The 12193-nt window shown below is 48.7% G+C and overlaps 5 protein-coding genes across 5 annotated transcripts; 1 reads left to right on the forward strand and 4 right to left on the reverse strand.

The window, feature by feature from the left end:
* Window positions 1-288: 288 nt before the first annotated feature.
* PSV08DRAFT_402075 (uncharacterized protein) lies at window positions 289-2802 on the reverse strand (the record flags this gene model as incomplete). Its single annotated transcript, XM_066093635.1, has 4 exons — window positions 289-1278; window positions 1358-2040; window positions 2153-2628; window positions 2795-2802. 4 exons carry the CDS (start codon window positions 2800-2802, stop codon window positions 289-291), a joined length of 2157 nt encoding a protein of 718 aa, XP_065949140.1.
* A 1620-nt stretch (window positions 2803-4422) lies between these two features.
* PSV08DRAFT_223801 (uncharacterized protein) lies at window positions 4423-6391 on the reverse strand. Its single transcript, XM_014226972.2, has 2 exons — window positions 4854-6391; window positions 4423-4798 (listed from the first exon to the last, which is right to left on the reverse strand). The coding sequence occupies exons 1-2, from the start codon at window positions 6105-6107 to the stop codon at window positions 4544-4546; spliced, it is 1509 nt and encodes a 502-aa protein (XP_014082447.1). The 5' UTR covers window positions 6108-6391; the 3' UTR covers window positions 4423-4543.
* Window positions 6392-6869: 478 nt separating this feature from the next.
* On the reverse strand, window positions 6870-8261 carry PSV08DRAFT_362459 (uncharacterized protein). Its single transcript, XM_014226971.2, has 3 exons — window positions 7538-8261; window positions 7240-7471; window positions 6870-7186 (listed from the first exon to the last, which is right to left on the reverse strand). The coding sequence occupies exons 1-3, from the start codon at window positions 8102-8104 to the stop codon at window positions 6891-6893; spliced, it is 1095 nt and encodes a 364-aa protein (XP_014082446.1). The 5' UTR covers window positions 8105-8261; the 3' UTR covers window positions 6870-6890.
* Window positions 8262-8393: 132 nt separating this feature from the next.
* PSV08DRAFT_402078 (uncharacterized protein) lies at window positions 8394-11055 on the forward strand. Its single transcript, XM_014226970.2, has 5 exons — window positions 8394-8541; window positions 8595-8765; window positions 8824-9060; window positions 9118-9766; window positions 9815-11055. The coding sequence occupies exons 1-5, from the start codon at window positions 8479-8481 to the stop codon at window positions 10573-10575; spliced, it is 1881 nt and encodes a 626-aa protein (XP_014082445.1). The 5' UTR covers window positions 8394-8478; the 3' UTR covers window positions 10576-11055.
* PSV08DRAFT_409937 (uncharacterized protein) lies at window positions 11036-12155 on the reverse strand. Its single transcript, XM_014226969.2, has 2 exons — window positions 11302-12155; window positions 11036-11227 (listed from the first exon to the last, which is right to left on the reverse strand). Exons 1-2 carry the CDS (start codon window positions 11957-11959, stop codon window positions 11079-11081), a joined length of 807 nt encoding a protein of 268 aa, XP_014082444.1. The 5' UTR covers window positions 11960-12155; the 3' UTR covers window positions 11036-11078.
* Between the last annotated feature and the right edge of the window lie 38 nt (window positions 12156-12193).

Consider the following 12193-nt stretch of genomic DNA (forward strand, 5'->3'; position numbering starts at 1 on the left):
AAGTGATCCTGAACACTGAAAATGCTGACTGGCAATTGTAACAAGTGTACTAATATGTATATTGCACAAATCACTAAACTTCCATTGCTGTGTTTAGAAAAGTCCTAGTACATACAAGCAACCCCCCCTCCCCCACAAACAGAAAAGGTGATTATGGAAACAAAATTTGATACCTACTATACGTGAAATAACCCCATGACTGAGGCACCTTGAAAATGTATGAACCAAGAGCAGCGAAGACCACCCCATTCTCCCTTCCACAAGTCCACCATAACTCAGATCGCACGCTCATGGCGCTGCGCGATTTCTAGACGTCGGGTAACGTGGCGAAGTAGAGGTCCGATACCGAATCATACTTTTTGCTGGTTTCCAAACCAGAGGTTTTAGTGGTTTCCGCATGCTCCAAGTTCGAGGAGGGGCTTCTGATGTTGTCTTGCCTTGGAATGGGGACGTAGTTTTCCCAACTCGGCCACGGACTTTAACACCTGTTTGAGGGCTATGGAAGGGCCTCCATAACACATGCTGTGGAGCCCGCTCTGCAGTTTTGTTGGTGCTTTCCCATGTGGCAGTATGGAGTTCACTGATGGTTTGCTCTAGATCCTCAACGCTCTCCACAGATTCTCTGCTTGCCTTCTCATGTCCGTCGTGAGCAGGCGCCAATCGTTTCTTCTTCTGTTCTTTCTCTCTCTCTTGTTCTTGTTCTTGATTTTGGTCTTGCTCTTTTGTAAGATTGATTTCTTCTTTTGTAGGCGTTGAGGTCTCAGGCTTTTCAACCTTCAGAGATAGCACTTGGCTGAGGTTTTTGGATAGAGCCTTTTCCTTTCGAGCAGCCAACCGTTTTCGCTCGATGATCAACCTTTTTTCCAGACATTTTTGCAACATGTCTTCGTATATGGCAAGAGTATCAGCTGATTTTCCTCGGCGCTCGAGCTTGTTTGTCATTGACAATGCGTTCTTCCATGCAGTATACTTGAAACCAAGCTCGGCCCTGGATGGCCTTCCTATACCTCTCTTTTTGGGTCCGCCACATTCCGTGATAACTTCGTTGAACTCGGCTATGAGATCTATGATAGTAGCATTACTATCCTTCGGCAGTACGGAATCAGCTGGTATTGCCGTTGATTTTGGTGAAGCTGAGATAATCAGCTTTGGTGTATCATCTGTGCTGTTTTCACTCAGAAAGAGGCAGTTCAGTGAATCTGGCTGTTTTTTCGTCGTTTCATGAGTGCCATCTTGTGCAGACTCGTCGGGCGGCAGGCTCTCGTCCTTCAAAAGCACCTTGTTAGCCAGTGTATACTGAAACAACCTCGAGGATTCAGCAGTTGGTTGGCTTCGCAACTGCTTCATATGCACTTACGATTGGATCCAAATCATTAGTAGTCTCCAGGTCAATAGCAGGCTCCTCATTTGACTGCTCTTCAGCGATTCCATCAGAGTATGTCACCTCACTTTTCAACGCTAATGCCGTATGGATCATAACTCTTGTCCTTCTCCTGACATTTACCTTGACTTCGTAGCAAACCGCAGAAGCATCAATTTGAATAACTTCTTTCAATAACCGCCTTGCATTGCGTTCCAGCTTTGTAGCCTCTTTGCGGATAGCAGATCGCGCTTCGGGGTTGATGTTGGGCTTCACCCCTGACACACCTGTGATGGAGGGTCCGGCATCCCTCAAATGTTCCTGAATTTTTTCTGCATCGTGCTCCAGAGATCTAATCCTTTCCATGAACAGTAGCTCTTCCTTCTGATACACGATAGATTTCTTTCCCGAGAATTGTAGGTCATTATGTGCTTCGGACGCTGCCTCCAAGAATTTTTGTTTACCGAGGTCGATACTTTCGATTACCTTTTTTACCGTTTCGAGACTGCGATCAGAATCCACGTAGACAGCGCCGAATATAGCCTCAAAGCTCTCAGCGACTTGACTCACTGATGGAATATCCATCCCTTCACCAATTAGGACGTCTTTGTCTATACCAAGCTTACGCGCTTTTGAGTACAGCTGAATTGTTGTTGCTATTGTATTACCGATCTTCATATCTATAGGAAATGTAAGCTTAGATGTTGTCTCACATGACATTGGTAGAAGATCGCCTACACTGAGCTATCCGGAGTGTCAGTGTGAATCACATGAGCTACTTGTTAAACACACCTGGTGAGTATCCCGTATCATACCATATATCACACAAAACCATACTGAGTGCTCGATCGCCTAGCAATGCTAGGCGATTGTTTTGTTTAACTTGGTGGATCATCCCTTTAAAAAATAGAGGGGAGTTCGATGTCGTGACCTTCAATGCTTCTACGCATAACATTTTGTTTCTGAAGGTGTACTGGATGCGCTCTTCGATGCGTCCGACCCTTGCTACTGCCTCTAGCATATCGTGGTGATGTGGTGGTGGGAGTCCGTGCCATTCTAATTGCTGAGTTGCAAGTTTCAAATGCATTTCATCTTTTCTCTCGAAGAGATCCGGTATCCGGGATTTTGGCCCGAAGTGTTGTGGCGGCTCACTGCGACCCCATAAAAGTCTCCGTTGTGTACTGCTGCATTCTGGAGCAGACTTGACCTGCCGTTTGTTCTGAAATTCCTGAAGATGCCATGGCGTAGAATAGAAACCACCAGGGAGCCTGTAAGGAAGGCAGCGCCTCGAAGGCACAGACAGCCAACTACTTTTAAACATCATTCCAGACTTTCGAGAGGATTATGTTATTTGAAACTGCAATAAATGAGTGACATGAGTTCCTTGGCGGACAACATTCTTATTGGACAGTAAAGAGTCCGCAAGAGACGTACCGCCGCATCAGAGAAGTCCAAATCCCACGGGCCAATCACTCAGAGTCAGCCTCTAAGTCATATTTTCTTGATCAAAGCGAAATCGACTCTTGGCTTTACTGGTATTCTCCATGCAGATGATGGCTGACCAATGCAAAAGGTTAATGCAAAGGGTTGGCCGAAATTTCCTCGGGTTTAGGTTGCACCCGCACGGACGCAGCACGTTTTTGCCACTGTAGTACAAAAACACAGGTTTCACGGCACCGACTTTCGTCGCTGTGAAACTCTGTATACGAACTCAGAAATTCCAAGAATCTGAACTATTTCCTTGCTAATATAGATACTCAGAATGTGGTTGGTTTGGTCAACGTTGTTGAATTCATGTCTCAAGTATTTGTGCGGTACCTACAACTACTAGTAGTAGCCAGCTATCTCACGGACCTCACTGTTATCTCAACCAACAAGATAATTATAATATGTGCTTTATTTTACAGAAAAAAAAGTGCGGCGAGCTGCATATATCTGAATGTTTTACGTCGCTATGGAGAGCGCTTGCGAAAAACCAGCATCAATAAGTCCTGTGGACGCCGAATCTCATCCTCTTTGTGTACTTCATGTTGCAACTTGGTACATTCATGGTTTCTCACATTTTCTTCATGATTAGAACGGTATAATCTATTACATAGCATAAACATTTACCCTCTGTCCTATCTCTTCCAGCAACCATCACCCTCAACCGTCATACTACCCAGATTTCCGTTGCCCTGGTGTAGAAAGGAGTGTATTTTGATGCTAAAGCATCGACACGCGGTTTCTCAAGCCGCTCAAGCATCAATAATACGAAAAATAAGATAATCCTTCCCCCAGCTCAAAAAATCGATTGGTTATCTTCCAAAAAAACCGCCCAACCGCTATGCTCCGAACAATGCCAAATAGACACCAACACGTCGTGTAACATGACCTTTCCTCGCCAAACACCACCATACACAGTAACGTAACCGCACAACATATCCTACTCCCAAATATAGAACAAATCCTAAACCATCATCCGCTGCGTATTATCTCCGATTTTCCCCCATCTAAAAGTAGTAATTCACCCCAAACTAATGTATCCTGCACCTCCCACCACTCTCTTCAACAACATGCAAAACAACACGACGGACAATAATCCGCACATATCATCCTACAATCAAACCAGGTCCAGAAGCAGCCTCGAGGCGCACAGCAGCACGGTTTATCTTGTTTTTCTGTTTCTCCGCTGGGCATTTGTACGTTTTGAGTGGGGATTGGTTGAGCGGCGTAGTTCATTTGGGGGTGTTGCTGCCACTGAGAATCTGGGCTTGGGTATGGGTTCGATTGGTACTGTTGTTGAGGGTAGATTTGAGGAGTGGGCGGGTATGGGGAAGTCATTGTGAGGAAAGGTTAGTTAGAAACGAAGCAGAGAAAAGAGAGAACTTTGTGGAGCGAGTGATGAGTGGTTTGATTTTGGGATGATGGATGATTTTCCATAGCATGATGCGTTTTTATGCCCAGCGGTTACTTTCAGCTTGTGGCTTCAGCTGAAGAGCAGCCTGTCGCCGCCAAGGAGACAAGAGACACTAGAAATATGTTGTGCGACGTTGGCCTTGCATGTATCGGGTAAGGTTTTCTTGGAGAAATAAATTCGTGTATATAAGTCATTAGAAGTATATGTCTAGAAGAATAACAACGCGATCCTAGCTTGCAAAACCAGGCTTATTACCCACGCCCCCAGGTTTCCACCTGAGACATCTACAACATCGCCCTCTGCTTGGCTGATCTGCCTGCTGGCAGAATACTCTGCGGGTTGCGGAAGACGTTATGTGGGTCCACTAAAGCCTTGATCTGTTGTAGCCTATTCACATTGTTGTCCCAGTAATAGGTTGCACTGTTCGCACCCAGTGCGGGATCGACATAACCTGGGTATACGCCTTCATCGTGGTCTGCTCGTGAGTTCATGACAACGTCGTTGATACCGCTGAGATAGGCGCGACTCGTTTTGCTGAGCTGCATGCTGTTAGAAAAGTTGTCTATAGTGTGAAAAGATGTGGAATGAACTTGCCGTGCCCAGTAGATTGACGGCATATGCTTGGTGGAAGAACAGCGCATCGCGGTGTCCATACGCAGTTGCATCTTCCGGAACGTCGTTGACGGCGCCACCCGCAAGATCCCATATCATAAAGAAAAGCGCACCGCCCTTGTCTGCCGTGTCAATGTAGTTGAAGACCTTGTCAACTGTAGCATCTGACATGAGATCTTTCTGTGTATAGGCAAGGCTTTTGGCATAGAAGTGAGCCGGGGTGTTGCCGACAAGTTGCAATGCGACCTGCTCTGACCAGTGACCGACAACACCGAGCCAATCCTTCATCTGAATAGAGCTATTGCTTCCGCTTGTTTGAAGAAGGGAAGGGAGATTCAGACTGTCATACTCTGCCTGGCTACCAAAGTAGGTACCAGTGATGATGGCGCCAATAGGTTCAGCAATGACGTACTGGCTGGCAAACTTTCTCGAAAGCTTAGGATCCGAGACCAATTTCTGCCACCTCTTGAAAAGATCTGCCTTTGCTTGTGTCGAGCCACCTTGGAAAGTGTAAGAGTAAACTACACCGTTGCTGGGTGCTGCTTGGGTGCGAAACCTGAATTCAGTGACGATACCAAAGCTGGCGCCAGCTCCCTTCATAGCGAAAAAGAGATCCGGGTGTTGTTTGTCCGAGGCACGCACGACAGTTGAGTTGGCTAGAACGACCTCGATTTCTTGAACATGGTCGAGAAGAGAACCCCACATGCGAGAAGCTGGTCCAAGTCCGCCGATAAGTGCGTGTCCTCCGGTACCAACTTGTGGGCATGTTCCATAAGCCATGGCACGGCCACCATTCTCGCCGAGTCGCTTGGTGAGATCACCAAGGCGAGTTCCACTACCAACAGTGGCTTGCCAGGTAGATTTATCGATAGAGAACTTCTGGAAGTGCTTCAAGTCGACGACAACAGCACCGTCGCTTCCTCCAATACCGTAATTACCAAATGAATGTCCGCCGCTGCGCGATTGTACAGGCAGATTGCTCTCGGCGGCGCATTTGACAATTGCAGCAACTTGATCAGCAGTACTGGGATAGGTGACTGCGGTGGGAGTGATCGGGATATCGAGATTGTATGGCTTGACATTATTGATTTGGTAGAGGGGGTCGCCTTTGAAGGCGACATTATTGTCGCCTACGGCATTGATGAGACACTGGTGGATCGCAGAACCTGCAATACCTGTGGAGCCCCCAGTAACTGTGGAGATTCCCGACTGGACGGCACTCGCGGCGTTGCCCATGGTTTATGATATCTTAATGTATGGTGAGTTGTTGGTTCTCTCCCAGTGATATCAAGTGGAGTACGTATATGAAAGTCTGCAAACAATCTTCGAAATGAATGCCAACTGGAACTCTGGAAAAAGCAGCTGAAGAACGAATGATAAAAGAGAGCGACTAGAATGAGAGTAACGGATGGCTGTGAAATCACACGTATGACCACCGCGTCTGATCCAAAGGACGGACGTAGACGGCAAGCATGAGGCCAAAATTGACAACAAGAGTGTAAACGCGTGCACTTTCGCGCACAGCCTTCATGCTGCAAGTAAGGCTTTTGGAGACGATCAAACCGTACCGAAAGTTTCCGTTCACTTAGTTGTCCCAACAGGGAACGTTCATAAGTGGACGCCACTCTTGCCTCCTACAACTATACATTTTCATAACAAGGATGATCTCCATATGGTCAGCACTAGCATCGGCAAATAACGATTGACCGCAATACGGAACAACCGCCAAGGCCAGACGGCATTCCCGGGACCTAATTTGCTGCGCAAAGGCAGTCCGTGAAAGCCAGCTTTCAGGTACGGTAATTTGCGGCTTTATGATGACTTTGCATGCCGTACGTGTGTGCTTATAAAGTTTAAGTGGTGGGGCCTTGAAGAGGCAGTGCGTGTATCACGAGTCAGGACCTTGCTCATGATGTGATGAGAAACTTGCGACCAATCACTCTTTTGCAAGAGTGAAAGTCAGCGGGGGCTACTCTGGGCATCATTTCATCGGCAATTACTACTGGGCTCAATCACTTCTCAATACCATATACTTCTTGTCCGGTGATGTGGTATTACGTCTACCCCTTCCTTCTCTTTTTCCTTGGCCAAATCGTATAGGAAGAAGTCAATGAGAATCGCATTAACTTCCGTATCTGGTTTGAGTTTCTTGATCTCACGGCGGAGCAGCTCCACGCCCCAGATGCTGCACCCGCGTATTTGCATTTCCCAAGTATGCCCTGATTCGATGATTTCAAGACGACGAATTTTGTTCTCGAGAGGCGGGCAGTACCATAAGATGCCTAATGAATGCAGCATCTGCGGTATGCGGTAGTCTAGAAGAGCGTGAATTTTGTGTATCGATGGCGCGGATGAAGTGCATACGTACCTGCAAACATGGTGATTTTGTCGATATCGTTAAATTCACCATAGCCCTCGCTTTCAAAAGCCGCCCATAAGTCTGCTACGAAGATCTGGGCCCGCTTCAAGAAGCGCACCTTTTTATTTTCAAAAGTGCCCTCATCTCGGAAGCAGTTGAACTTTTCAGCGAGTAAGTTCACCAGGCCGGCTGCTGACTTATTTGCGTCCTCAATGAGGGTGACCACGCTACTGTCAAACTCCTGTTCCATCAGTCAAAAATTGACTTCACAATATGGATTCTTGTGTTTTTTTGCAAACAAACCCACCTCCTCTAAAATCTGTCCAGCCTCTCGCAGACACCGTACCCTTTGCTCAAACATGGGGATCTCCTCGTCCGTGCCAGAACTAAAGACTGTGCGCAGCACTTCTTCTGAACATGCCTCCTCGTCAACCCAGAAATCCGGACTAGTGATGGGGATATCTTGCTCTAGGGCTCTTTGAAGTATTGCTACCAAGCTCCAATAGCCAGTCCACCTCTTTCCCTTGTAGACCACAGCAAACCGGTCTTCTTCATTCTTTTCGCTCCAGAAACTGAAGTTCAGCAGGTCCATTGTGAAGATGAAGTTGACAGTGTTCTCATCCTTGGTTTTCGGATGCAGTTCGTGCTCGGACCATGATTTTGTTGAATACTCACGCTTTTCCATTTCATCGAGCACAAGCTGAGCCGCGACTTTTGTCGACCGCATGTCCAGCGCAACATCAAGGCTATTGTCGTAGATGAATTGAGAATTTTCGAGCACTCTTGTTTCCGGGGGACCGTCTTGTTTGATGCCACCACCCCAATGCTTCCGCATAAGGTCTAGCAGCTCCAGGTCGACCTCATCATCTGACATGATGGGGGCAGGGAGAAGTCACCAGCTCCAATGTCGGTAGAGGCAGTAAAGAGAGAAGCCAAGACAAGAGGCAAGTCCACAATGAAGGTGAGTAGCGATGAATATGCGTCCCTGCGTCTCGAGTGGTATGCTCCACTCATAGGGCGTTCGTTTAGGTGCCAAGATTCAGAGGCTGAGAAGCTGGCGGCGCGAACCCGGTGGAGCGGCGCTATAGCTACTATATGGGGCAGCACTGACGTCTCTCGTCTGTCGTCTCTAGTGTCTCTGACCTTCACTTTCACCTGGGAATCGGCGTCGCAGCCCAGCGCTTCGCATGTCGCAACCTCGCCCGTAACACAACTCAACCTCTGCTCTTGTACACGACCGAACCTGCAATGGCTCGCGACAAGTTTGCTCGCCAGAGCCTGGGCGGCGCGCTCCACCAGCGCATTAAAGAGGTAACTATCCGCCTGCGCAACAGAATGCCCAGTCGTGGCTGACCAAGTCCAAGTCGCGCGTCTTGATGGTCGGAGCTGGGGGCATCGGCTGCGAGCTTCTCAAGAACCTGGTCCTCACCGGCTTCGGCGAGATCCACATCGTCGACCTTGACACCATCGACCTCAGCAACCTCAACCGCCAATTCCTGTTCCGCACTGAGCACATCAAGAAGTCAAAGGCATTGGTAGGACAACGACTGGATCCACGTACATGCGGCTAGGCATGCGCTGACCCCCAGACAGGTTGCGAAAGAGTCGGCTGCCAAGTTCAACCCCAATGTTGACATCATCGCATACCACGACAACATCAAGGACACCCAATTCAATGTCGCGTGGTTTAAGACCTTCCGTCTCGTCTTCAACGCGCTCGACAATGTGGATGCGCGCCGCCATGTCAACAAAATGTGCCTGGCAGCTGGCGTGCCATTGATCGAGAGTGGCACCACGGGCTTCAATGGCCAGGTCCAGGTCATCAAGCGGGTGCGCAGCCAGAAACTCAGGCTTTTTGAGACTACACATGCTGACTGTTGCGAATAGGGCGAAACTGAATGCTACGACTGCACGCCCAAAGATGCGCCCAAGTCCTTCCCCGTCTGCACCATCCGAAGTACCCCATCACAGCCTATTCACTGCATCGTCTGGGCAAAATCGTACTTATTCGCTGAGATTTTCGGCACGTCGGAAGATGAAGCCCCCGAGCTGGATCACAGTGAAGACGCCGATAACGCGGACGAGGTCGCAAACCTGCGCAAGGAGGCACAAGCGTTGAAGCGCATACGCGACTCCATGGGCTCCCAAGATTTCCCACGGCTGATCTTTGACAAAGTGTTCAAGGAGGACATTGAGCGCTTGCGGAGCATGGAAGACATGTGGAAGACTAGGAGAGCACCCGAAGTCCTGGATTACGAAAAGCTTGTACAGGAGTCGGCAGAGGTGGGTGAATTCATCGCGCAACAAGACCAGATTGTTTGGACCGTTGCCGAGAATTTTTCCGTCTTCATTGATAGTATAAAGCGACTGAGTAACCGACTGGAAGAGACGCGCGCAAACAATGAGATTGGAAACTCAATGCCCATTCTCAGCTTCGACAAGGACGACGTAGACACGCTCGACTTTGTTGTCGCAAGCGCCAATCTCCGGTCACACATCTTTGGCATCGAAACGCGGTCCAAGTTTGATATCAAACGTAAGGACTCTGACACGGACTTTGGGAAATTTTGCTAACAGACTGCAGAAATGGCCGGTAACATCATCCCCGCAATCGCCACCACGAACGCCATGACTGCCAGCCTCTGTGTTCTCCAAGCCTACAAGGTCCTTCGCGACCAGCTTGACAAGGCAAAAATGGTCTTTCTTACCCGCGGCACCGAGCGTGTCATCTCCAGCGAGCCACTGCGACCACCTAACCCCCACTGCGCGACATGCAGCGTATGCTATGCAACGCTCGCTGTTGATACAAAGCGTGCAAAGTTGAGCAACTTGGTCGATTACATTCTGAAGGAGAATCTTGGATACACTGAAGATTTTAGTGTCAAGCGCGATGCGGATATACTTTACGATGTGGATGAGGACATTCATCTTGATAAGACATTTGAGGAGCTGGGGCTCAAGAACGACACTTTCATCACCATCTCCGACGATGCAGAAGAGAACACCAAGGTTGACGTGGTCTTTTCCATCACTCATCAAGAGTTCACCGAGAACGCAAAGCCTCTGAGACTACCTGATGAAGTCAAGATTGCGACAAAGCCCAAGGCACCCGCTCCAGAGACGAATGGGCATGCTACTATCAACGGCACCGTTGCAGCCAGCAACGACGCTACAGATGAAGGCGCGAATGGTGCTACGAAGCGAACAGCTACCGAGGCTGGTCTGAATGATGAGCTCATACGCAAGAAGGGCAAAGTCATGGAAGAGCCTTTGAAGCAGGATGGTGATCATATCGTCATACAAGAAGATCACATCAACGGTGCCATTGTCATTGAAGATGACTGAATAAGCTATTCGCTAAAACGCTTGGTCAACTCTTGCAAGTTGGCACGTCATCTTTTAGGATTGCCCCAGGGCCCTGATCCGCTCTACCATTGCCGGAACCTTGGCCTTGTCTAACCTTTTCTGGTTTCCACACTGTACCACATGCATTACCACCATGTTTTGCTTGCTGGTCAAGGGCAGCACTGCCCTTGAATCTCCAATCGATTTGCGCTGCAGCCTCAACACCTGCGAAGCACACATAGATTTCCTACTCTGTACTATAGCAAGTCTGCCATCTAGTCAGTCTTTGAGCAAAAGGCGTTTTTAAAGGCAGCACGGACACGAATATACCTTTTTGCTTTCTTCTTCTTTTCAGGACCTGTTTGGTGGCGAGCGAGTAGGTCAACCTCGTAAGTGGGGGAAGTCAAAAATAACGACCGTACCTATACAGTCGCACTGGCAAACATATCATACAATAATGCAAAAATATTAGACATCCCATTTTGATCCCAGATGACGTAGGATTAGACAGCAGACAGCCCCCCATCTAGATTAATGACACAGTTATGCGCATACTGATTCTCTGCAAGGAACAGCGCCGCATGGGCAATTTCCTCGGGCGTGCCAAACCGACCCAGCGGAATCCTCTGTTGGATTTCCGCAGAGTTGAGATCTACACATTACCACTTGTCAGTTTCCAACTACATCACCATCTAGCCCTGAGACTGCAAGACAATGACCACATACCTCTTGTCATATCCGTGTCCACATAGCCCGGCACAATAGCATTAACACGCACCTTATGACTCGCATACTCGGTCGCCAGCGCGCGCGTAAAACCCAGCACACCCGCTTTCGATGCCGCATAAGCAACTGTACCGTATCCGCCTTGCAGACCCAGCAGCGAAGCCACGTTGATAATGGTTGGGCTGGGGCCCTGAGTTTCGGTCTTGGGTCTGCGTAGATAGCCATTGCGGAGTAAGAACTTTGTGCCGTGCATTAAGGCGGTTAGATTGGTGGTGATGAGCTGGTCGATGGTGGACTCGTCGAGCATGCTGAAGAGCCTGGCTTGGGTTATGCCAGCGCAGTTTACGACTACGTCGATGCGCGAGGGGTGGGTGGAGGATGCGTCCCGGGATAGTTTGGGGAGGTGGGCGCCGAAGGTGTGGGCGGACCAGAAGGCTGGGCCGTGGGATATGTTGGCTGCTATGTAGTTGTGCTGGTATTGGGTGGAGGTGGAGGCAGAAGGTAGAGGGTGTAATGATGAGACGGCGGCTTGGAGATTTTGCTCTGAGCGCGATATGAGGGTGCACCTGTATGAGTTCTTTGCGAATAATTGGGCTATGGATAGGCCGATACCGCGACTCCCGCCTGTGATGAGTATATGTCGCGGTCTCGTTGCCATGGTGAAGTTTTTCTTCTTGTCCAAAGTCGGCTGTGAGACTGTGGAAAATGGTACGTAGGTGACTATTATCTCAGCCTCTATTTTTCTACCATTTGCTCTTCTGCTGAACTACAGAGATGAGGCCAATTGTCAAGGCCCAACCAATGCGAGGTAGATGGGCTTTGGTGAATTAAAAAAGATGAGATGATGTCAGTGTACAACGTCCATGCTACGCGAGAAAACGTGACTGCGCGA

Source organism: Bipolaris maydis (genome assembly GCF_028858645.1).
Source record: "Bipolaris maydis strain C4 unplaced genomic scaffold PSV08scaffold_7, whole genome shotgun sequence".
NCBI classification, from domain to species: domain Eukaryota; kingdom Fungi; phylum Ascomycota; class Dothideomycetes; order Pleosporales; family Pleosporaceae; genus Bipolaris; species Bipolaris maydis.